The 25,614-nt window shown below is 49.3% G+C and overlaps 1 protein-coding gene across 1 annotated transcript; it reads right to left on the bottom strand.

The window, feature by feature from the left end:
- Positions 1 to 5,335: 5,335 nt before the first annotated feature.
- LANCL1 (LanC like glutathione S-transferase 1) lies at positions 5,336 to 21,988 on the bottom strand (the record flags this gene model as incomplete). Its single annotated transcript, XM_084265621.1, has 9 exons — positions 5,336 to 5,567; positions 7,032 to 7,104; positions 7,376 to 7,552; positions 7,969 to 8,151; positions 9,630 to 9,776; positions 10,120 to 10,255; positions 14,177 to 14,384; positions 21,504 to 21,621; positions 21,905 to 21,988. 9 exons carry the CDS (start codon positions 21,986 to 21,988, stop codon positions 5,491 to 5,493), a joined length of 1,203 nt encoding a protein of 400 aa, XP_084121747.1. The 3' UTR covers positions 5,336 to 5,490.
- Positions 21,989 to 25,614: the final 3,626 nt, after the last annotated feature.

Below are 25,614 nucleotides of genomic sequence, written 5' to 3'. Positions count from 1 at the left end.
CCGGCCAGGATACTGAATTTTTGGGGGGTTGAGTCTGTGTTGGCCTAAGCTTAGTTACCTGCTTCCTGCTGGGTTCAGGGTGAGTTTGGATGCTAATGTTGCACACCCACTGTGTATGTGGATCTCCCTGAAGGACCTGGGGAAAAGACCCTGGCTTGAAAACCCTCATTCTGTGGGGCCCAGGTCCCTGTCTTGTGCTCCTCCGTCCCCAGGTGTGGGGTTGCCTGAAAACTCTTGAGATTCCCTGTTAACAGGGTCACATCCCAATGGAGACAGCATTGCAAGCCCACGTGCGGGAGCTGTTTCAGCCCTCCCTAGGCTTGGTTTTTCCCTTGACATCAAAATACTTCAGTAGTGAGCCTTCACACCTTTACATGTAGCCCCAGGTGGGTTTTCTTGATGGACTTGCCCTTTTGGGGTGTCCCAAGTTACAGAGATTCTGTGGGGAGTCATGCTTGGTGTGGGAGGCTCCACAGAGCCAAGGCAGCCTGTGGGGCTGAGTGTTGGCTTGTCGGTTCCCAGGAGCTGGGAGCAGTGTCTGTAAAAGCGAGTGGGGAGGCATGGAGTGTTCTCTCCCAACATGTGGAGCGTCTCCTGGAAACCTGCCCACGTGGCTGAAGAGCATGAGGAGCTGCCCTACCTGTGGGGGCTGGGGGAGGAGTTTGGGCAGCTTCAGGCAGGACTGGGGAAGCTGTGCTTGTCCGGCTGGCTTTTGAGCGTGCATATGACTCGTTTAGAGGCCGTGCACATCTGAAGGGCTCCCCGTTTCCATCCTCTCTGTCACCCCACACAGTATGCAGATACAGGCTCGTCCGTCTGGGCTTTTTGGCTTCAGTGACTTCCACGGGGCTCCCTGAGAGCTGGATGCCAGCGCGCTGGAGCAGCCGAGGGTGCGTGCAGCGCTGGGCTGGGCGGGGTGCTGGCGGCTGCTGCTGTCAGGCTGCATTGCCACCTGCTGGGGACACAGCCCCTTGCTGAGGTCCCCGCCACCCATGCTTCTGCAAGGGGTGTCCCCAGGCAAGCCCCTGGACGAGGGCTAAGCCTAGCCTGGCTGCTGCGTTCTCTCAGGTGCTTATTTAGGGTAGATCTGCTGCCTCCTGCTCTGTCGGATTTCTGACTTTACAACTTTGCGTGTTGTAACTCCCGGGGTTTAGACTTCCTGGTCTGGTTTCCTGGGTGCAGCTGAAGAGATGGGGACACTTTGGCCAGAGGGCTCAGGGGTTCTAGGCAGGAAGATCTGATGAACTGGTGTAGTTCTTCCCAAGGTAAAAAAAAAAAAATAATTAATAATAAAATCTCTTGCAACAGATGAACTGTATGTGCCTGGACCTTGCTCACCCAGAGCAGGACCTGTGGTCTCCCTGGGACCAGCCAGGTTCCCTTGGGCATTACCATCAGAAGGTATTACCCTGTGGTGGAACACAACAACCAAATAAGAGGTGAAGGGGGCAAGGTGAGTGTCGGTAGATAGGGCCTGGCGGTCGGAAGATTTCAGGCTGTACGGAAAGGTAGGACCCCCCCCTCTCCTTAGGTAACCAATAGTAGGTAGCGGGTGAGGTAAGCAGACGGAAGTGACATCCGATCCCTGGGGTATAAAGCCCCGTGCCCCTCTCTAATAAACGCCATTTGCCGTCCACCGCATTGGTGTCTGTGAGCTGATGGGCCGCGCTGCCAGAGTGTGGCGCCGTTGCCGTTCCTGAACCAGGTCGCCGCGCATGAACAAAAGGCAACAGATGAGAGTGGTGTGCAGGGTGAAAGTTGGATGAAATGCTGGACAGAGCAAGGCCTGGCTGTGTAATTCATGTAAATTAAGCCCTTTGTTGTGGCGTGTTGAAAAGCACGGTCTCCGATTGCGGTGGATCGAAGACAACTTTAGTAACTGAGCAAACTCTTATACCCTCTCATGGCGACCCGGCAGCTTCGACCCGGCAGCCTCGACCCAGCAGCCTCGTGTCAAGTTTCAGAACTTTTCATGAATACCTGAACCACAACATTCCTATACAAAAAGTTGTCCCAGAGGCATCTTTCTGTCTGCACCTTCCTTAACATGACAAAGCACTGTGCCATCTCCCTGCTAAACGACAAATTCACATCTCTAAACGACCCTCTTTCCTGCTTTTTCTCTTGCTTTTGCAGCTTATCTCTAACAAGCATAACTGTTTCTTTTCCAGGGCCACTTTTCCACTTCCCACACTTTGTCAGCAGCTTTCTGCCCCACACAGCTTATTTGTATGTGGGATGCTCAACCTTAACTCACTTTGCTCAGCTTCCGTGCCAGGATGGGAACAATCCCTTGGAGCAGGAGGCCAAGCTGGGGGTCACGGAGGCTGAGTTGTCCTTCCACTATGCTTTCTCCCTCTCTACTCAAGGAAGGAGTCTGCTATGCCGCAGGCTGCTGTGAAGTGGTGTCAGAGGCAACCCAGTGTGGATTAAGTAAACCAATTTATCAGGTGGTGCCCAGTGTGGATTAAGTAAACCAATTTATCAGGTGGTGCCTGTGTCTGACCGCTGCTGCTGTAGGGGCCGAGCGCTGCCCCTCAGGGGGATTTGTCTGGCAATGCCAACACACATGCAGAGGAGAACAAAACCTGAGGCAGGTGGCAATGTGTGTGAGGTTTCCCCCTCCCATATTTCTCAGGACTATAATAAGGCACTGGATTTTTAAAGCAGGAGACAGTGCTGTACAAACATAACCATCACCAGGAACTAAGTGTTCAATGTCTGCACTTCTGATGAGGCCCTTCTAAGCTTGCTTGCTGAAAACACATGACCTCTGCTCTTCCAGGCTTCACCTGGCTCCTGCTGCCTCTGCCTGGGACACAGGTGGGTAGATGTGGGCAGGCAGTGCATACTGAGGAAGGGTGGGCAACCAGAGAAATGGTTCTGTGCTGCTTTCCCTCCAGACTGCTGGACCCCCTCCCTGAAGAGCTGTGTCACAAACCTTAATAGAAATGGAGATCATGGAAAATCAGGCTGTGGAGGACCTCAAACAGCTTAATGGATGCTTGTGCTGGAGGGCAGGATCACCTTTGCCTATACCACTCCTGGTAGTCTGGTCTTAAAGCACCATGCGGTGCATGGTCACAGACTGAGGCAACTTGTTCCTTCTTCCACACGGCAGGAGGGTGTGTTTTTGGGAAGATCCATGTCCTCTTTCTGGCAGCCAGCACTGCATGCAGGTGTATTTTGGTGCAATTCAGACTACCTGGCAGGACTGTGGTCTTCAATGGAAGCCTTAGCAGGAAGGATGCTGCCTTGGACTTGAGAGCACAGCAGAAGGATGTCCTGGGAGAAAAACACAGCATGATGTCTGGGGAGAAAAGCCCAGCCTGCGAGAGAAAGCATGGGACTGGACTTCATGGGTGGGAGATTGGGAAAAATGAGAAACACTCTTAACAGACTCAGAGTGGGTGGGAGGCTGGTGAGCCTCCAGGAGGTACCAGAGCAGCTGTTGTGGGTTATCTTTATCTCTTCAGCCATGAAGCCTGGTCACAAAGTGTGAGTAAAAATAAACCCGAAGCTTGTTCGTTCAGCGTCTTTATTAAACTGCGCTCCAATACACAGCAGGTATACACCAGGCCCTGACAATCCCCGGTCAGTGTACGAACCCTGGATGGGATGCTGCCACCATACAAGGCTGCATGAACCACGTCCTTTTACAGAGGCAATGCCCAGGAGGAACCTAGGCTCAGAGCAGCGTCCTGCACTGCCATCACCCCCAAGCTGGGAGGTACCTTACAGCAGGCCTTGGGTACTGTGGGGTCACACCCCAAGCTGGCTGGCCAGCCCAATCCTGCTCTTGAGGCTGTGCTGCCTCCTTTCCAGGCACCTCCTTGTGTTGTTTGGGCCCTGTGAATGATAGGGCATGACCACCAGAGTCTGCATGAGCTTGTGACTTCTGACAGCCATGCCCAGCCCAAAGCAGATGAGCTTCTCTATGCTTCAGCCTGTCTTTTGATGAACTTCCAGAAAAGTGATGGCAGCAGGAGCCTGGGATTTGAGGAAACAGGCAGCCTTCTAGGCAGGGTTTCTGCTCTTTGCAGGAGGTTGTTCAGGCTCTGCCTAAGCCACTGGGGCTAGGCTGTCTTGTGTTCAGGCACCAGTAAGCTAGCTGCATTACTGTGCAGGTTTGGCCCTCCTGCTTCACTGTCACTGCTGCAGGAGGTGACCTGAGGCACTCAGCAACTGGGGCCTTAGGAGATCGAAACCCATGTCTGCTCTTGTGCAGGCTGAGGAGCTGCCCTCAAACAGCACGAAGTGTTACAGCTGCCTCAGTAACTCCTGCTGTGCTCAGTGTTTGGCTCCTGCACGGTACTAAGAAAGTGGTTTACAGGGTCAGGTCCCTAATTGCTGCAAATTAGTGTTACATCAGCTGAGGATGGAAAAGCAGAATTACTCTTTGCAAGTATCTGGTCTGCTTGATGGGTCAAAGCTATTCAACCTCTGGCAGATTTTCCAGGTGGGGAGATGTGTGGATGCGTATCAAACTACAAGAAGCACTAACAACGCAAACAATTGACTTCAAGGATCTGATTTCAGGAAAGCTTATAAAATAAAGCATACACACCACCTATACAGGTAATAGGTTAAACACTGACAGCACTCAGTGGAATGCATTTCTTTTCCCATGCTGCTGCTGGTGAGCCTAACCCCATCCCACACCCACAATATTCATAACACACTTTAAAAACATCAAAATAAACTGCCAAAGCTCAACTGAAGCGACCACACCAGCACGCATGCTTAGCTCGCCCTTAGATGGGAGCTTTCCCTTAGATACACTAAACTTTGCACTAGTTCAGTGACTGAGATGACAAACACAAGAGCAAGTGGATATTTGTTGCTTGGAAAAAAGGCAGCAAGAGGTACACACATCGCCTTTGCCTTTAAAGCAGATAGAGAGCAACAAGGCTTCGGCCTTTCAGCCGCAGCTGTGCCACTTGCTGTTGGTCATTAGAAAAGCCAATGGCTATAAAGACTCCACAGTCCATTGCATTTGCTTCCTGTGGAGCAACCCAGCTGCTGCACTGCTTACTCCCTGGGTGCTCAGAAAGAAAACACTGAAAAGCAACTTACGGGGCGATAATCTCAGGTTTTCATCTGCTCTTTTCCAAAGGGAGCTGAATTCCCGTGACCGTTTGTCAGCACACACACAGAAAGGGTGATGTTACATTCAATAGAAAACTTTCTCCCAGGAAAGGGGATACAGAAAATAGCAAAACTCTATAGCCAACAAAATACTGTACACTTTTCTCCCTGCTCCCACCCGCAGCCCTGCATTTTGAGAAGACACCAGCAAAATCTGTGCTGTCTTTTAAACTGGAACAATGCAAGGAGATGACTGGGACTATTAGAACTCAGCGTGCCCTCAGGAGGATGGGTTTATGTTCGGTTAGGTGAATGATGATGAGTGTGGAAGGAGGAGAACACTGCTTTGAACCACTTTCCCAAGTGTGGAGGGATTCAGGCAGGAAGCTGCCAAGCTTGGATTCAGAGTTCAAAGGCAGGGAACTTGGCCTTGGTGGGCACCAGCAGGTCCGCAAGGAAGTAAATCGTTCCAGCCATTCCTGAGGATAAGAAAACATGATGTGTTTCAGAGCAAGACTTCCTCTGGGCACCCACTTTATCAGTTTTCTGGGGAGTGAATGGACTGTGAAGACAGGAAAGGACCTTTCAGAAGGACCTAAATAACTGCTGAGGTCTGAACCCATGTTTTCCAAAGAACTCGCGTACTTCAGTGGGGAAAGCATTCTGAAGTTAACCAAATGTTGAAAAGCACCTGGGAAAACATGATGCATCTTCCCCCCCTCCCCACCTCCAGCTCCCTCCCTTCTGCTTCACCTCTCCCCAGGCTTAACAATCCAAATTTTTCTTTGGAACACTTTGGATCCTGTGACACTGCTGTCTCAAGTCCTCACTGATAGCACTTGTTCCTTGGCCAGCAGCAAAGCCAGGCAGCTTTATGTCAGTTGAGGTACCCGCTGATGGCAGATTTGGGGGGACAGAGTGCCAGAGAAGCCAACAAGGCCTAGATAAGCAGCTCCTCACCTTTGGAACAGCACTGCAAAGTCCACAGGGGACTCTAATCCTGAATAATGCACAGAAAAGGAACTGACTGAGAAGCCAGGCTACAAACTACCATCAGGGAAACTGTGGCCTTGTCCTGGTTTTGGTCAGGATAGAGTTAAATTCATTTGTAGCAGTGGATGGAATGCTGTGTTTGGGAGTTAAAATGAAAGCAGTGCTGGTAACACCCTGATGTTATTAATTGCTGTCAGACAGTCAAGGACTTTCTCAGCTCTTCATGAGAAAGGAGGGATGAAGCCAGGACAGGTGACCAGGCTGACCAAAGAGAGTATTCCACGCCAGTTACGTCTTGCCCAGGATATTGGGGGCTGACGGGAGGAAGGCCTGGGGCGGCTCCGGGACGCGCGGTTCTTGGGGGACGGTTGGGTTCTGGGACGGCTCTGGGTGGCACAGCCTGAGTTGTGTGGTTTGGTGAGAAACTGCATTGTGTATCAACAGCTTCATATATTTCTGCTCTGAAGTCCTGTTAGCATTGTTATATTGTATCTTTCTGTTATCTTAGTAAACTATCCTTATCCCAACCCACGGGTCTCTTAGTTTCTTGGTTTGGGGTTATTTGCCCCTTCCTCTTCCTTTTCCCTTCCCTTACCTCTTACCCCCCCCCCTCTTCCCTTTTCCCTGCTCTTTTCCTTTAAGGAGCAGGCAGCTGCATGGATCTCGGCTCTCAGCCGGGGTGAAACCACGACAGGCCGGTACCCAGTAAAGAATTCCCCTTGAGACCTGCGTGTGGAATCTGTGCGGGAGGCCCGAGAAGACAAGATGCTCGAGCCTGTGCTACAAGAAGACTGCACTGAGGAAAGGGTGAAAACAGGGAATGCAGTTCCCCTCCCCTCCTCAACACTGAGTTTTGCAAAGGCTTCAGTGGAGCACATTATTTGGCTTTCCTTGGCACCAGCCTGGCTCGGTTCCAGGAATAAAACACAAGCACAGAGATGGAGATTTACCTTCAAAGAGAGAGAACGGCGTGTCAGGAGTCCGGCACCCGTGTTGGCCATAGCTTAAACACCACTCTGCAAACTGAGAAAAAGGAACAAAACCCACTCACACCGTGTGAAGATGGATCTTAACCCTCATCCCCCTCATCCTCACACTATCCCTTGCTGAGCAAGGGATGTTCCTTCTGTATGGGCTGTCAGACAGCGACCACACTGCTGAAGGACTATTCTGGTGGAGCTTCTCAGATCTACCTGCACCTCTGCCATGCTAGAAGTTAGGTTTCAAAGGCAAAGGTGGTGACATAAAAGGCAGCAGTGAGTAATTCCCTCCCCTTCTTTGCCCAGGCTCTCACCTTGCAGGCCCTGTACAGGTATTTCATGTTCTGAGTGAGGTTGTACAGGGCTAGGAAGCCGTAAGCGTTGCCGGCTGTCCCATGGCACAGCCCGTAGCCTTTCTTCAATAATCCATACTGCCAGATCACTTCTGCACACTGTAGGGCATCATTCAGGTACTGCTGTTCCCCAAAGACCTGCAGAGACAAGAAACAGCCCCTCTTGCTGAGATGGTTTCCTGCACACAAAGAGCATCCCTGCGCGAGCGGGGAGGCTTGGGTTAATTAGTTTCTCTCCTACCTAAGTCTTAATGACGTGACTTTGCTGTCTACTTTAAAGGAGAGTGGTGTTCATATGATGAATGGGGCTGTGTGGCCGTTCCTGTGCACACAGCTAGTTGTCACCATCAGTCCCCTGCAGCAGGACAACCTGTGCAGCTGATGGGTTTTCAGAAATAACTTTTAAAACCCCTGATTTCTGTTTCAGTCAGTGGTCCCTGTGGGGTGATTCCACTGTAACAAGCCATCCTACTCGTAAGTGGGGTGGGGAATCTCAACAGAATCTTCTCCACCTTTTGGGATCCCCAAAGGGTCTTTGCAAGGATTTCTGGTACCTTGTAGGCCTGGAGAAGCATGTAGATAACACCCGGTGCCCCATGGCACCAGTGGACGAGTAGGTCTCTGGTGTCATTGATGCATGGAGGGTAATTGCCAGATGGGAACTTGAGCTGGCAGACGTAGTCCACGCTGGGTTTGACTGCATTGTGCAGCTTTACTTGGCTCACTCCAAGGCCAGGCTGAGAGAGAGAAAGCATTAAGTCAGGGAGAATGACCATTCTCTCTCTCCCAAAGAAGCCTCAGATGTACCCAAAAGGCACAAAGCTGACTGTAGCTGTGTTCCTCTTGCTCCCTGCAAGTCGAGTCATTTCTTTGGTCTGGGCTTTCACACATCACAAATACCCACTCTGCCTGTCATACCCTTGCATCCTCAGAAACAAAGACTGCCCCGAGGACATCAACCAGCCTGCTGCTTTTCCTGAAGATGAGTAGGAACAGTTTCAGGTACCCAGATCTGGAGTAAAGAGATAAACTGTATAAAAGCAGTATTAAGGATGAATACCAGGAAGAACTCCTAGCACTCACACCATCTCAGCTCTGAGCTGCTGGGCCAGCCTAACCAGTGGGCTGTCATCTGCGTTTTCACAGATGTCTCTGGGTAACTGCAATGGGGTGACTTCACCGTTGACCTCAGACAAAAGCAAGGAAGTGACTTCAGTGTGCCCTTCCATTGAGGCTGCCCCACATGAGATCTGCACGTTCTCCCATTTTATGGGAGATTTACACTTAAAATTCTTTAAACCATGAGCCTGGGGACAAGTGCGGGGACTCAGTGCGAGCCTGGGCTCACAGCACGCCTCTCTCTGGCCATCCTCTAACTCCCAGGCAATTATCACTTTGCCACATCTCCTTCTGCATCACCCATTTCTAGGACCCTTGCTACTTTAACATGTGTGTTGCTCAGTAAGCACCCTTACTGCTCTGAGAACGCGGCATTATTTATTGCTATTATTTCTCTGGGAGCTTAAGTGCTGTAAAGTTATGCACAATGTGACCCACATAGGGGAATTACCACCCTTGTTTCAGAGCCAGGGAAGCAAAGATTCCAGAGTTCCAGTGAGTTGTGCGAAACTGGGAGAAAGACATCATCGAAGCACAGCTCCCAGCCTCGTGTCTTGCCCTGCCTACTTCAGGCACTACAGAGCTCAGCTGCTTTAGCCAAGGCCCCCTGCTTTGACATTCAGATGTAGGCCCTGATTTGGATACAAAGGCACTTCCTGCTTTCCTACTGTGAGCACGCTCTCTTTCACCATTCTTTCCTTACAGACATTCTCGTTCTGTAAGGATCTAGGGTTGCCCCAAATAACCACCCCAAAAAATCAAGCAGCCCAGAGGTACCACGGAATGGGAATGCTTGATAAGCAGTTAACACAAGAGGAGGAAACTCAAACCGAGCTGACCTTCAGGGCTTCACTATGTGAAACTGGTAGGATGCAGGCCATGTTTCCCTTGTGATTCAACATGGAGGTAGGAAATTCAACCTCATGGATTTAAAGAAAACCTAAAAGCAGGGGACGCACAATCAAACCCCAAAGTAAGCCCATCAGACAAAGGTGCTTAACCTGTTTGAGCTCACCAAGAGCCAATTCAGGGGCTCCTCCTCGTTCACAGTATCATGAAACAGCTGCTAAAGGCCACTCTCTCTAGTCCCTCTTACCTGCATGAGATAATAGTAAATCCCAGCCAAGCCATGGGCTGCCCCTACATAGTACTCCTGGTACCACTCGTACATCAGCGGGCTCTTTGCTGTGAAGTTCCTCCTTTTGGCCAAGTTTTCTCCCGAGGCTACGACGGCTTCACAGACCTGTGGGTGGGAACAGATGCAGGTGAGGGAAATGCTGCTTGTTTTGGACACAGCGCAGTGAGTATCCGGGCACAGGACAAGAGAGAGTTGTTGTTTTCTGCCCAGGCAGGGTGAGGACTGTGAGTGAATGAAACATATGCCAGTTCAGTGCTGCCGATGGATTTACATGGATGGTGCTGGAGCATGTGGTGCTTTGTCCCTCTGGAAGAAGAGCAGCAGGGTTACCATGATATGGTTTCTCCCTTGTTGCTGGAGTTCTCTACATCTAGCATTGATTTTTTACCCGTTTGAAGCTGAGCTGCATGGGGAGAGATAGCCAACAAATCGGCAGAAGCCACGGTACCTGCTGAATGTGACTCTGAGGGATCTTTTCCTCTCCGAAGTGCTTGTTCACAAATACCAGCGCGTAGAGATAGCCCATGCGCCCGTACAGCAGTTCATCTGGTACCCGTGGGTCAAGCTTGTGGAGATGGAGCAAACTACGAAGAAAAATTCACATGGGGGAGGTGAGAGGATGCTCAAAGCCAGGTAACAGAGTGGTGAGACTGGACCTCAGAAACATGCTGCTGTGCCCTGTGAGATGCTGGGCCAGTCTCAGCCGTCCCAGCTATGCAAAGTACAGAATTCCTCCTTCTCCCAGCTTTCTGTTTGGGTTACTGCCTTACTTCACTCACCTCTCTACACTGCAGTTGTACTACATGCTTGTATTTTGGAGGACCAGCTCTAGGAAAGCTACTTGTGGGGAAAACCCATGAGCTAGAGGAAATGGTCAGCAAAAATAAACTGCTCAAGAAAGGCTGCCCACCATTACTTCCTTGGGATGCCGCTGGCAAGGCAGACCCTCCGCTAAAAATTCCTATCTTCAAGCTGAACTGGTATCTGTTTAATTTGATTGCTAAGGCATGCTGGAAATACCAAACTAGCACTGATGGACCATGGAAAAATATTGCCCCTTATACTCTGAAGTCTTCATAGTCCTTTATCCATGCCAAGTGGCCACACTGTCAGTGGAAAAAGAGGTGCCTCTATGAGCTAAAAATCCAGGCAAGGGGCAGGGAGAAGCAGCTGGAATTGTTTAACATCTCTGCAGCATAGGTAAGAAATCCTCCCTAGGCAGAGCTGAGCAGCAGTGAGGACAGCTTAGCTGCTCAAGGCGCAGTCCAGCACTAAGGTCTGGCTGGCTGGCACCAGACCATGAGGTCTGCTAGAGTCATGTACTTCCTTTGCCATTTTTCTATCACCACGTTACAAAATTGGTGATATTCCTGTAGTGTTGACAAATACTGACAGCTCTTCACACCAGTGCTTTGTAGCCCAATTTACTCTCCATGTATTTTTTCCCTTTGTTTTGCCTCTCACTGTGCTTCCAGCAAAGCTGGATGTCCTTCCTTGTCACAGCAGCAGGGAGGAACATGACTGGTATATGTCAGAGATATGGTAGGACAGGAACGGTTGGACTCAATGGTCTTAAAGGTCTTTTCCAACCGTGTGATTCTGTGGCTTAGGCTTTATTTTTCTGTTTGCCCCTGAGACAGCAATCTGCACAATGCCATCACTTCTAAAATCCCAGTGTTAAGTGGCATCACAGCAGTTCTCTCAGCTGCTTTCTGCTCTGCCCACAACACGGAGAGGGCTAAGAAACCAGCCACGAGAGCTGCAGGTGTGCCGGGCTTGCCTGTGCCTGTGCTCCTGGGCAGAACAATGTGCTGCAAAGAAAACAAGTGACCAAATGTCCAGCGTACCCTCAGAGCAGAGGGAGGGTGCTGGGATCTGACTCCCTATGACAGGAAGCTCTCCCTTGGCACTGGATTCTAAGTGAGACAGGACATTGGAAGAGAAAAGAGAGAGCAGTGTCAAGGTGGATTGGTGCAGCTTCTCACATGCTACTTGAAATGTGCATTGCTCCATGGGGGAGACTTCTTGCAGAATAAATCCAAGAGAAAGACTATACATCCACAACTAGCAGTAAGCAGGTCCCCTCTCTCAGCTGCATGGGCTCAACGGTCCTGTCCTCAGGTCCAAGGAAAGCAAGTGAAGAGCAGGGTTTCCAGGGAGGAAAATGGTGATTTAACAGCCAGACTCTGACCAGCACCAGGCTGGCCAGAAGAGGTGCTGGCTGGTGATGTTCAGCTCTTAGATGCCAGGGACGTGTCAGATTCAATAGGAGGCATGGATGGGTGGATAAACAGTAAATACCCACAGCAGGGATTTGCTGAGGTCTTGATGTGAAATCTTATTTCCGTGGGAAAGTCTGAAGCAGCTGGAGCTGCTATGCTTGCTCCTTGTGTATTACTGGTTTTACCTCTAGCTGCTTTCCCAGCCAGGATAATCAGGGGAGAAAGCCTGCCAGCAGTTTCTGTTGTTTTTGAAATGTGGGGCAGGGCCACGTGGCACGTGTGCAGCAAGAGATGCCTGGGATGCTGCTGGACTGCTGGCATGCAGAAGGCTTTTCTCGGGTACAAGGGGACAAATGGAGGTCCCAGGGCTGCTCGCATATCAGCCCATCGCCTCAACTGTCAAAAATTGGAAGCTTCTGGATAGAGGGAAGGCGAGGCAGCTGTAGAGCAAGGTGGGATTCTGGTGTGCCACTGGCTCTAAAAGCAAACCTCTGTCCACCTGAGTTGGTGGGAGAGGTCAGGGTGGGGGGCAAAGAGGAGTCCTGGAACGCAGCTCAGATGTTCACAGGCTCTTGGAAAATGGGGTGCCTTGGAACCTTAATTCTCTCCAGAGCATAAAAGCACATTTGTTGGTTGTGAACTTATTCAGGGAAGAGCAAGGAGCTAAGAAAAAGCAAGCTTGTGTCTCTTCCACTGCAGGTAAAACCTGGCTGATGGATTCTCTCCTTGGCCTCTGTAAAGATGAGGAGCTTTAAATAACAGAGAACAGAACAGAGAGAGAGAGGGCCTCCTTCTCCACAGCAGCAACTGAGGTACGCTTTCTATGCGCTTGTACTGCATAACATGGCAACTGTTCTGTAACTAAACCACGTACTCGAAACCCACTAAAGAGTTTGATTAAGAGAGCTATTTCTCAAGGAAATACTGCCTTTTTAAAGGTAGCATGGTCAGGCTAACTGCTCTGGGAACTGGTGGTAGCATAAGGACAGTATAACTGTTCCCTTGAGAAAGCTGCAGTTTTGCTTTTTTCTTTCCTCCTCTCGGATGTGTGAAGAACCCGATTTCCAAGGCTTTGCCTTTCCTGTGCCATTAGATGGCAGTGCAGAATTAATCACGGGGTTCTGTTCTGCCAGGGAACGGGAGGGGTACGCGAAGGGAAGAGCCACAGCAAGAAACTCTGAATTAGGGCTTTTTCACAACTTGGGGCTTATGAGCTGAGTGCAGCCGGCCAGTTCTGTTTGGCCGATTAGTTCCCTTTCTGTTAGCAAATACATTAATCATAGTGAGATTCGCCACTTTGACACAGTATTGAGCAAAACCTAAACTGCAGATTATTTTAAGAATAAAGAGAGTTCTGTCCTCAGGTTGACCATATCCACAAACTAGAAGCTATTCTTAGTTAAGGGGAGCAGGAACTTGAGTGTCCAAATCATAAAGGCACCTCTGATTCCCACCCACGGCTTTTAAAATTGATCTTATTCATCACTTGCTCCTGGCTGCTTAAGGGCACTCAGTGTTGTTCTGAAGTGTCAGGGGTTTTCTCTTCCTTTTTGTGCTGACCCCGCGCAAGCGGAGACTCTTCCCAGGATTGTTTCTCACCTCCTCAAAACTGATGTCCCTTGAGGATATGCAGTGGCAAGCTTTTCTTAACGTTTTTTTCTCTTGTCCTCTGCCACATGCTGGCCTGACTACACAACTGCTTGTTTGTCCTTTTCTTAAGTACCCAGCAAAAATACATTTTTAAAAACACTCAAGGAAAGGCAGGAAATAGAAAGGAATGAATCACAGCCATCTGCATTCAGCAGCTGAAAGGGATGCTGTCAGGCTCAGGCTCAAGCAAAAGCCAACTACTAACAAATTGCAAGTGGAAGTGGGTGACAAAGTTAACGACCCTGCCATGGTAATGGCTGTAAAGGTAACTTTAAGGGTCCTGAAAATATACAACACCTCAGCTTTTCTGCTGTGGGGGGTGGTGGTTTGGCTTTGTTTTTATCTTGGCATTTTTTTTCTTCCTGCCTTCATGTGAATTATTTTTAAGGTGTCAATAATAGCAGCTGAGCAGCGTCCTCAGTCCCCAGCCTGCAGGCTGCCAGGTAAGCATTTCTGTCCTTAAGCTAGCTCCTTCCCTAGGGCAGACCAAGTTTGTGCTAAATTACTGGATTATTTCTCACGTAAAACCACAACAAAATGTGTTCAGACTTGGTGGAGAGTGTGCAGAATGAGCCCAGCCCAGCTCAGCGAGCAAGAGGAACGTTAGGTCAAAGACAGAACAGGGTGTTTTACCGAGTGATGCAGTCTTCTGACTGCTTGTGGTTGTGCAGCTTGTGGTAGACAACAGCAGCCACTGCCAGGGGCCCAGCGTCGCCACACAAGAACGTGATGGATCGCCTTGTCAGACAGCTCAGGCTCTTCTTCACGTACTCATGGGCCACCTGAAGGTAGGCTGGATCTCCATACACGTCATACAGGTGCAAATACAGTAAAGCAATGCCTGCAAAAAAGAATGCAAAGATTGCAGCATCCACCCACAGCTTCTTTTCCTGCTTTGTGGCCACCCTGCACCTGATGCCGCTCAAGAGCAGACTGCAGGTCAAGACAAACATCAGTGTCTGACCCACTGTCATTGTCTGTCCTGGAGGACAGCAGAGCTTCTGATACACAGGTTACATACAAATTTACTAATGAGAAGCAAAAGTTAAGACCTAGAAAATACCACCTCAATCTATCAATTGCACCTGGGACTGCTGCAAAAGAATGGAGGGGGAAAAAAAATCATCACAGGGCAAGATGGTGCTTGCGGGAGAGCAGAGCTGAGCTGTCACCCTCTCTGAATTATTTTCTCCCATGCCAGGACGTAAAGGGCTGGTTGCTCACCTTGGACTGGATTTTAGAAAGAGCGACATATCATCAGCACTGAGAAGCAGCACCCTTCATACATCTTACAAAGGGGCTGTCCAAAAGGCTACGTGGTCCTCCCTGAAGGTTTGCAATGGGCTGGCCAGCTATAGAAACAACTCCCTTACTGAGAAGTTACATCAGTCACTGTCCTTTGTCTCTGTCTGCCCTATCTTCACCCAGCTCTTGAAGCTTTTTAGCAGGTAAATGAGGAGTCCTCAGTAAGTCTGGAAGGTCTCTCACATTTGAACCATCCTTCCAATCTGGAGGGCATCCTCAAACGTGCACTGAAGAAAGCTACTGGCCTACATCGCTTTGAGAAAAGCTTTCTTCCCTTACCAGTAACCATATCCATGACAACCCGGGTTCTGTGTAGAAGAATAAATTAATAGAGCCAATCTCTGCAGACTCTGATGTGGTGAGGTGGGGAGAGATAGGGGGGCAAGCATACTGCAAAATTACTTTCCATGGTACTGAGGACAATTTTAAAATTTAGATCTTTTCTCATTTTGCACGGGTAATCTCCAAAGCTTCGTGCTAGAGATAATTCGATTCCACGTGTGTATTAAGGGCAAATTTCCATTTCCTGCTGAAGCTAATAACCTTGTCCTCTCCCTAAGCAGTTTGGTGTTAGTATTTCCAGAGAGAGCTCAGGTGTATGGTGCCATCACTCGAGTCTATAGGGATGTGGATATGAAGCCCTTCTTTAAAGGGGAACCCTCCTCTTCCAGCTAGCAAATGTCAAGTGACAAGCACCTCGCACAGCTTCTAGATTTTAAAAGGCCTGATAGCTGTCCGAGCACAGCTTGCTCTCTTGGCTTATATGCTTTAATATACAACTTTTTCCTTGTAAGTAGCTTCTATTTCCACTAACTACCATGCCAACACTACTGCTAGGATTGAATTCTTAGAAATTAATGTCTCAGTATTGTTTTCTTCTGACTTCTTTGCCTCCCCTCTTTTAGAACATCTCAGGCCCAAGCATCTTTAGAAAAGACTCTGAAAAGCTACTGACCTATATTAAAGGGTGGAAGGGATCATTTGCTTCCCCAAATCGTTAATTTCTCCTTTTTTCTTTAAAACACAAAGCCATTACAAAGTGAATCTAAAGCAGTTTTTTTTTCCAACCCGTTCCTCAGGGAATTCATATTCCCAGGCTGATGAGAAGGGCACAATGCAGCGCTGCCTTCAGCCTGCTGCTTGCTCTGTGCCCGTCTGTGAGCCCACAAGTAGGGAAGACCAGCAGAGCATGGCAAGCATGTGCATAAAGAGGCAATGTTTACAGGTGTATGCAGAGGGTATAAAATGCAGTCACCTGGGTGGGGAATATCCTGTATTGACCTGTGTGCCAACAGGTAGGCAGCGTATTTCAGAGGCAGTGTGGTTTGGAGACAGGAGTTTCCACCTGATAAACTCAGCTCAGCTAGGCAGCATTGTTCTTGCAGAAGCTATTCCACAGCTCTGCACCGCTCCCCCTCCGATAACACCTTTCCCATGCCCACTGACAAGGTAAGCTTTGCTGACTGACTGGGTTATTTGTTTGGCATGTTTTAAGTGCTATACAAACATGGCATCATCACTGAAATGGAGCTACGTAAGCAGTGGATCTGCTCCGTTTCTATGTGTCCTGGAAGTGTGTGTTCAGTGTCCTAGTTGGAAACGTGACCTGCTTTTGTGACCTCTGGGACTTCTGATTGTTTTCAGTAGAACTACAGCGTGGTGGCTGCCCCATGGCCTGCTACTGCTAGAGATGTGTGGGGTTTGTCCTGGTTATTAGCAACTGTTGGACCTTCTCCTCTGTAGTTTCTCCAAAGTCTTTTGCTCCTTGAAAAAGCGTTGAGACCTGCTGCATAGCCACACGCGACAGCAGATGCACCGCGCGTCACCTGATGCTGCAGGACTGCAGTGAGCACACATGTGACAACGTATCTGTGAGCAGGGCTCCGATGACTGGAACTGCCATCCCCAGTGTGCAGGAAGCTAATACACCGCAGCGCCAATGCCCAAGATGCTTGCTCACTGCAGGGAATCAGGAGGCAAAAATCAACTCTGCGTGTCTCTCACAAAGCCCCTTTATTTAACATCTTTGTAGGACAGTAAGCAACATCTCCCTCCTCTTGCTACCCTGTGTGTGCAGTACTGTAGATGCAGAGGAAGAGTGTGTTGCATTGGATTTCTTTTAGGTGGGTCAGAGGGGGAGATTTAAAATGTATGTAGTAGGAATGGAATCAGTTTGCTAGAGCTGATGGCCCCGACTTCAGCACCCACTGCTTCTGACAAAGCAGGTATGGCTGGAGATACCAGAACAGTTTTTGCTTGAGAGCTGAAGCACTGCAGCAGGCTGAAAGAATCTCTTGGCCATATGACTACATCTCTTTCAACAGAACAAAGCTCTACCTCAACTTCCCTGCAAGTTTTGACTTGTTCTTTATGTTGGATTGCACTACCATTGCAAGTGGTTCTGCTGGTGGGAGAAGAGCAGTAGTGAGGCAAAGCTTCACCCCTTCACGTGGAATAAAGTCGCTGCTGACAGCCCCAGCAGGAATGCCCATTAGACTCTTCTGACTATGCCTCCTTGTCCACCAGAGCCACAGTGGGGCAGTCCCTTCACAAAGGACATTGGGGTGCCATTTAGAGACTTCTTGACCTAATCTGGACCAGTTCCAAACCTACCATGTACAGTAATAGAGCTCGGAGGGCTTGCACTGACCCAGGGAAGTAAGTCAGCCAGCACCCTCAAACCAGGATGGCAAACACAGAGGGAAGAACTGGAAACCTATCGCTCCACAGAGTAATGAAGCCTGATGGTTTCTAGCAAGAAACCTGTCATTTTAGTGAGTCGGGCATGGGGTACAAGTTACAGAGGGGGTGGCATAGCTTTACTGCCCAGCTCAAAGGATAAAAAGCATCTTTTCTGGCGCAGGTGCATGGGATGCTATCTTGCGCTCATAAACGTGTGCCAAAGTCATGCTGAGGGGGACAGTGAGACATCTTCTCCCGAGGGCTGTTATCATCACGTGTTCAGAACTGTCTGGGCAGCTGCATTCCAGAGCAGCTTGTCTTCCTAGCATACCACAGGACATTTCTCTAGATGCCTCAGCTTCTCTGGCCTATAAACCTCGGTAATAAAGCTGCTTCTGTAAAACTTTACAAAAGAAGCTTTCCCCTGAAAAAAAACCACCCTACAGACAAATAAAGAAGCCCAGCCCAAACGATAACTACTATTGCCCTATCAAGCGGATCCTACAACAGGTTAGGTTAGTAGGGACCCATGGAGGAGATCTGATCCAACTCTCCGAAAGTAAGACCTACTTCAAATTTGCATGCTCTGAGTCTTGTTGAGTATTTACTACCTCCAAGAACAGAGATTTTGCAAAAACTACCCACCAAGCACTCATCAGGAATGTGGTTTGTGTGGGTGACACAAGGCATTCTGTTCTCTCATCAAATGCAGCCACACTGCCTCTTGCTCTGTAGGGATTACTTGAGGATTTCTGTTTTTCTGAACAGATCTCTCTTAAGGAGATGAAAGTTCTCCAGGTTTTGAGGTTAAAACTAAGGTATTGCACTGAAGTGAATAAAAGGGTTGTTTTTTTTTTTCCCAGCAGCTTTCCTGAATTGGTATAATCAGAATTTCCATGCATTCTGAAATGGCTTTTCTTTCTGCTGGCATGTCCTTTGAAGAGACTTTTCAGAAGACAACTCAGCTGTGATCCTTGTCTCCACTCGCCAAGAGGCTATGGGTGGAGTAGGCCAGCTGGACTCACTAGTCTATTTCAGAGGCCTTCCAGTTTCAAAAGACATGACTGTGACATTGCTAGAGAAGAAAATGCTTGCACGGGAAACAAATTCCCAAGGCACTGCTGTAATGTGGAGGAAGGGGAATCTCTCCCCTATATGCTCTTTCAGGTGGCAGATCACCTCATCATCTCGGAAGGACGCAACGGTCCAGCAGGCATCAGGCTCGGAAGCTTCGTAGCTTCTGCAGTCAGCTAAGAAATGACAGGAGTGAAGTCAGTCTCCTTCCCTTTCCATTGCCTCTGCTCCCAGTGGAGGTAGTCTTTAGAGCAAGGCCTCTTGCACTATGAGGAATACCACCACGCATCTACATGCTCTTTGGCATCCTCATGCTAATCAATTTGAAAATGGATGAGGCAGTTGTACCCCTGCCAGGATTTGAACTGCTTCTGATTCAGAATTAGCTTACAGCAGTTTACCTTCCCTCAGTCAACACTTTGATACCAATGAAACAAATTAAGACCACAAAAGCTCTTGCAACGGCCTAGCCAAATTGATTAAAGGACTGAATGCAACAGCGGAGTCTGGTCTATACCCAGGCACGTACTAGGTGTTGCCTGCGGGTCCCTCCTCTCCATGGGGAGCTGCGTGAAACTCTAACAAGCTGATTCAAATGTGCTCCGAGGGCATTCAGCCGTATGCTGGATGGTCTTGATCCAAAGCGTGTTTTTTACTGATCTGAGCCGAAAGTACAACTCTGTCCTTCCCTCCCTCCGCTTCAGCTTCGCCTGCCAAGGAGCCGTGGCTTCCCTGGCACAAATGCAGGCTGGGGGATCAGGCCTCTGTCAAGCGTGTTGGGAAAGAAACAGGCACCAAAGTAAAACACCAGCATATGTTGTGTATTACTGGGTGTAATGTAGTACGCTCAAGTATGTTACATTTCACGCAGGGTTTGCGCTGAGAGCCCTGTTTCAAATATCTCCTATTAGCAGCCACGAGGGTGTGGGTTGATTTCAGACTGCTGGGCAATGATTTACATGAGAAGATACTCAACAAGCCTTTTCTACATAAGCAATTACAGGAAAAAGCTGCTGCCTTGGCCCAATTAATTTTGTCTCTGGAAACCAGCACTGAATAAATTAATATAACTAGGATCAGAAAAGGGAGGGTGACGAAAATAGTGTACTGTCTGCAAATTTGCTTTGCTGGCTGTGACCTGTAGGAAATCTGCCCATGTTCTTTTCCTAATACTATCAGCCAAGGCGAGAAGGTTGCATGCCCAAGGAGGAGTGATCCCTGGGAGAAAAGAGAGGACAACCTCTTGAGAAACTCCATTCCAAAAAAAAAAACCTGAGCTGAAATCATGCCAGAGCTCTCAAACACTTTCACAACTGCAGTCGCTTTCCAACATGAGGAAGGGAACGTGGTCTCTTGGGAAAGGTGCTTACCTTCTCCCTGCAGACTTCCAGGCTATTCCAAACATCAGCTAATTTTCCTCCTGCTTTATCTCCTGAATTATTCTGGCCCGAGGCAGACGCTACCATCCTGCCAAGTAGCACCCTCATGACTAATACCATCTTTACTTATGGAGTGCTTTTTATCTGAGGGGACCTCAGAGCAGAGTCATGCAGACTGGAAGACTGAGCCTGTCTCCCAAGGTGAAATCAGCCAGCACTGAACAAAAATGCATAAATTCACAGGCAGCAGCAGCGGCAGCAGAGTGCTGCCAGGCAGCAACTGATGAAATTAATGTTCTCCCACACTGGAATTTAATACTGGCATCCTAGCATTTCTTATGAACTGCTCTAGAGTGCTCTCAGTGCCTGTCTACCTTACTAAAAATTTTAAGGAGGCATTTCTGGCTATGTTATCATCAAGCTGCAACATTAGTTTAGTGCCAACGTGATGAACATCATTCTCCCAAGCAAACTGTTAGCATCAAATTCCACAGCCACACCCAGATTATAATATAGAAAGCTGCCACTCAGGATCGCAATGTATTGCCAAAAAAAAAAAGAACAAGCCAAAAAAAAATCTTGCAGCAAGCATGAGATTAATTGCAACTACTCCTAGAGCCTGGCACAGTGCAGAAGGCAGGGGAGCTGACAAAGCACACAGCAGCAGCCAAGGATGAGGCATCAGAGAAAGGTGTGTCCTTCCCAGCTCCAGCGGATAGGAACAGGGAGGGGAAGAAACCACCTTGGGGGAGCTTAATTCTGGCTGGCCAGAGCCAGGACAACAGGGCATGATCCCAATGGAAGAAAAACTGGGTTGAAAATGCAGAACAAGAAAAGGACAAGGTCCTGGAAGCCTTGCACACAAGAGTTAGCATGAGGATGGCTTCCATCCTTCATTATATGCACATTTGTGTTTCTGCTCCTTCCAGCAGGTACTGGAGCAGAACTAGCCCTGGCTAAGTGAAGGGACACTGCCCGGGGAACAGGAGCAGAGCAACCTGCCAACTGGACAATATCATAAGATAAAATTGAGCCCAAACAGAAAAGATGGGCATTACTCCAGGCCATAAGCTCACCGCTGCCATACATGAGGACTCCTTGCAGGGAAATGACCCACCATGTGCATCTGCCTACTTCACAGAGCACTGGTTTAGTTGTCGTCATCCCCACCAAGCCAGATTTGAAGCCAGTCCCTTTATGGGCTCCCATGTTTGGTCTCAAGCAGGTGCTGGCTTTCTCTGTTGCACAAATTCAGCACCATTAACCAAGAGAAGGCCCAAACTTGCCCTGTAATGCTCCAGTCTCCCATGTGCAGCTTCAAACCTGCTCTGAAAATGGGGATTCCCAAGGAAGGCACCCCCATGTTTCAATGGATTAAAACTTGCAGAAGCACAGTTCTTGGCACAGATTGACTGTGAGCAGCCAAACAGCCGAAAACAAACCCCATGGTCTGCCTTGGCCTGACCTAGAAGCCCACTCCAGAATGCTCCTGCTCCGTCTGATCCGCCCAGCGACCCTACCTGCCCAGCCAGTGTACGTGGTGCAGTCCTGCGGGTCGGCAGACTTGAGGCCCCTCTCCATCTGCTGGAGCAGCTCCCTGATTTTGTTATTCAGCCGCTGTGTGAATTCGGGGCTCAGCTGTGGAGGAAAGAAAACCCCAAACCCACAAAACCACCCATAAAAAACCGTGAAGGAAACACTAGCAGGTGGGATGGGGGGTGGGTCTGGGTAAGCTGGAGGTACCTGGAGGGGGCACAACCAGGGAACCTAGTGTTTTTTAACATGACAGGTCTCTGCTGGAAACCCTTGGGTACCTGAGGTGCGGGCTGGGCTCCTGGCTGCCTAGCTTGGCTTTGGCGGCCGGGGCCGGAGCGGGCCCTTCCCGGGGGCGGCCCTGCCGCTTCACCCCGACCCCACTCACCCTCCCGGCGGCATCGAAGTAGCCGGTGGCCAGGGACTTGTCGTAGTCCGCGTAAGGATTCGGAAGCGCCCGCTGCGCCATCATGGTGCCGCCGTCCCTGCTTCTTCGCTTCGCTTCGCTCCGCCGCGATCCGCCCCCGCTCCGCCCCGGAAGGGAGCGGGGTGGCAGTAAGAGTACCTCCGCTCCTCCCGCTCCTCTCACCAGCCGCGCCGAGGCGCCGGTGCTGGCTGCGCTGTGCGGCTTCGGGGGCTCCGGGCGGCTCGGGGAACCCTGGGGCGAGTAAAGGCCCCTTGCAGCTGGCTCTCGGGGGTTTGCAGGCCCCGTGGGGGTCCGAGGCTCTTTTGGGCTGGCTCCGTACGGTTTTGAAGCGCCTCAGGATTTAGGCGCCCTTTGCAGTGCCCTCTGTGAGGATTAGGCACCTCCTGCCTTTTTTTTCCCCTCACCCCGTGGGGTTTAGGGCCCACTGCAGCTGACCCTTCGGGGTGCAGGGAGTCCTGACTGGTCCTGTGGGTGTTTGAGAGTCCTGTGGAGTTGTGAGGCTCCTTGCAGCTGTCCCTGGGAATTTTAGAGTCTTGTGAGGCTGGACACCATGCAGTTAGCTCTGTGGGGCTGGTTGCCTCAGGGCTGCGGTGTCTGTCTGGTGCTGGAGCCAGGCCTGGACAAACTACAGTGGCTTTCCCTTGCTGTCTCCAGCTGAGCTGTCTGCAGGGTAGGTCCTTCTGGCTCCTAGGGCCAAGCAGTGTAACTTGTCCATCAGCCCTGGGTGTCCTTGCCATCCTGTGACAGTGTTCTGTGCAGTGAGCCACATACAGTGTACCTGTGATTTGTCTGTAGTAATCTGCTTGTGCAGAGTTGGGAATGTAAGAAGGAAATGAGCCTGAGAGGGAAACTGCTTCCATGTTCTCATTGCAATCCCAGTGACTCTGAGGTGTTTGGGGTGTGTGGGGGGCTTGTTTGTTTACTTTGTCTGAAAAGGGTTCTGCTGATAAAATCCATGATAGCAAGTCTGTGTTCAGAGTACATCTAGAGACTAATGTTGTGTGGAAGCAACTGTCACAGTAGGTGGAGAAAATGGTGAGAAAATAGGCTTCCAGTAGCATTCCTGGCTGTTCCATCGCAAAGTTAGCCCTAGAAAAATCTGTTTCTGAAGTGACTCAAATTCTGTTCAAATCCTTATGAACTTCAGCAGCATAAGGATCCTGGCTGTTGGTGGTCTCTGCCAGGCTGGTGTCATGTTTGTGTGTCCTGTAGTCACACGGATAAAATGGATGTTTCACAGTCTTCACTAGAGAAAGCCTTAGGATGTCTGGGTGCCGGTTTCTTCCTCATTCCAGTGAGGATGTGAATTTTAAATCTCTGCCAGATGTTACAGCTGCCTACAGGCTACTTGGCATCTTGCCTGAGGACTTATACCTCCTACCTGAGAGGAGATGCTGCCTGCCCTTCACTGGCTGTAGACATTTATCAGTTCTGTAGTCTGCACCTCCAGTTGGTAGATGCCAAATTGAGCAGTCTAATCGCGGACTTGAAAGTGGCCTTTCCAAAACGGTGGTTTGGCATCTACCCCTCTGCATAGCCTCCTCTCAGGGTTGGTTTGACCTCAGCAGCTTCCGTGCTGTGGGCCAGATGGGCTTGGCATGGTAATCCCATAATAATAAATGTGATGGTTGCTTGTCCTGCCTTTGCAACTGTGTGCTGTATGTGAGGGAGAGCAGCAGGCAAGGATGAGGTGTCCTTCGTGGCCTCGTCACATAGAAAAGGGGATTTGGGAGGCTCTGTGTGGAAGTGCTCCACAGAGCATGGTCATCCTTACGGGGCAGGAATGTCCTGGAAAGCACTTGGACGGTGGGAGAGATTTCACCTGCTAAAAGTTCACCCTGGGGATGTCTCTGTGTGTTGACAGAACTGCTGCAATACAAAATTCTGTGAGTGGTTAAGAAGTGTGATGCAAGTTGTGGTGTTGAACTCCCCATTTCTGTTTTGATTCATGTTTGTGTTGGCTTCTTTGGTGCTCAGGCTTCAGACAGTACAGAGTAAAAGCGAGAGAGAGGCTTCCCAGCTGTGTTTTTGAGCCTCTCATGTATTATTTATTCAGCAGTGGCATGGCTAAAGATACTACACATTTAGGATTGCTGTCCAAAGTGTCCTAATGCCTATGAAAGATCAAAGTCAAAGATATACCTGTCGTCTTACAACGGTTTTGAATATCAGATGTTGTTCCAGCTGTCATGCTATGTATATAAACCAGTGATAATTCCAGAAACTTTGCTATTCTTTAATATTAGAGCCATGTCTTGCTGCATTTGATCTCAATAAAAACTCAAAGGTGTATTAAGAGTTTGAAGATCTTAGTGCCACTCTGGAGCTAAGTAGGCTTGTTTTGAAAGGTAGCGCGAGTGTTATATCTTGGCATCATGACGGTACAATTTTTCATTTTAGAAGGATATCCAGAAGGGGGAAAGTGTCTTATTTTATTAGATTTTTTTCCCTATCTCCACTAAGAGTGATTGCAGGTGGCTTTGATTATTTTTCTTGTAGCAGCTTCTATGAAGAGATCAAAGCCCAAGTGTTGGTCATAGGAGCTGAACTAGTCGATTCCATTGGTAGCGTATGTGGCGTGCAGCTTGCCTATAGCCTGCCTGCATTTATTGTGGCCGGGTGTTAAGCAAAGTAGTCAGTGAAAACCAGTCCTGTCTCTGTGTCCACACACAGTGGTGGGCTTTGAGCTCGCAATTCCCGTTCAGAAAAGAGATCCCAGAGATGTGGTAGGCGGTTCTGTGAGAACAGCAGCTTGCTGCTCGCTGGCAGGCAAACAAAAGTCGGTTGTCACTAGGAAGGGATAAGAGTGCAAAACTGAGAATAATGGTTTATGTGTCCGTGGCTCACTTGTATCTCAAATACTGTATTTAGTTCTGATCTTGTCTCAAAACAGCAGAACTGGAAGGGGTACCCGTTACAGACCTAATCAGGCTTAAAAAGAAAAGCTCAGCAACTGTGTGGAACAGCTGAGTAGCCGAGCTGGGGCTGTTCGGGCTGGAAAAGAGACATCCAAAGAGGCTGCTGTAGATGTCTGAAAAGTCTTCAGCAGTGGCACAGGTGGGAAGAGGGGAAGGTGACACGCTGGCTTTCAAAGCTTGCAGACATCATCTGAAGTGACTGGAGCAACGTTCAAAGGTGCAGATTATTCACAGGGTTAAGCTGTGACAGGGCTGTCAACTAAAAGGATACTGCTGTGCTTGTGCATGGGATGTGCCTGGGCCCCCAGCTCCTGGGACTTAGTTACTGTGTTACGGAGCGCTGATGTGTGTTTGTTGCGAGTTCCCGTGTCCAAAATCCAGATCTTGGAAAATAATTTATATCCAGGGGCTTTGGAAGTGCAGAGTGGTGCTAGGAAGAGACTACACACCAATATGGTTAAAAGTAATCAGTTCACTTTATTCAAGCTGCTAGCTGCTTATATACCCTACATCTGAGGGTTACATAACTAGGGGCCAGAATAGTGGGGGGGGGAGGCCATCTGCACCATGTCAGGTCTTTATCACCACAATAGAATTTTGAAGTACCATGAGATCTCATTTACAGGTTCTCATTCCCAAGCTTTTTAGCCCCTTGTTAGTGAATTCTTAAGGCTGTTTTTGCAAGCACAAGTAGCTGTGGCGTTGATCAGCTAGCCAGGTGTCCACATGTGTTGGCTAGTGTTACTGCTCCCT

The sequence above is a fragment of the Gallinula chloropus genome (assembly GCF_964237585.1).
Source record: "Gallinula chloropus genome assembly, chromosome: 5".
NCBI classification, from domain to species: domain Eukaryota; kingdom Metazoa; phylum Chordata; class Aves; order Gruiformes; family Rallidae; genus Gallinula; species Gallinula chloropus.
The sequence above is the reverse complement of the archived record's forward strand: the minus strand, read 5'-3'. Positions and strand labels throughout refer to the sequence as shown.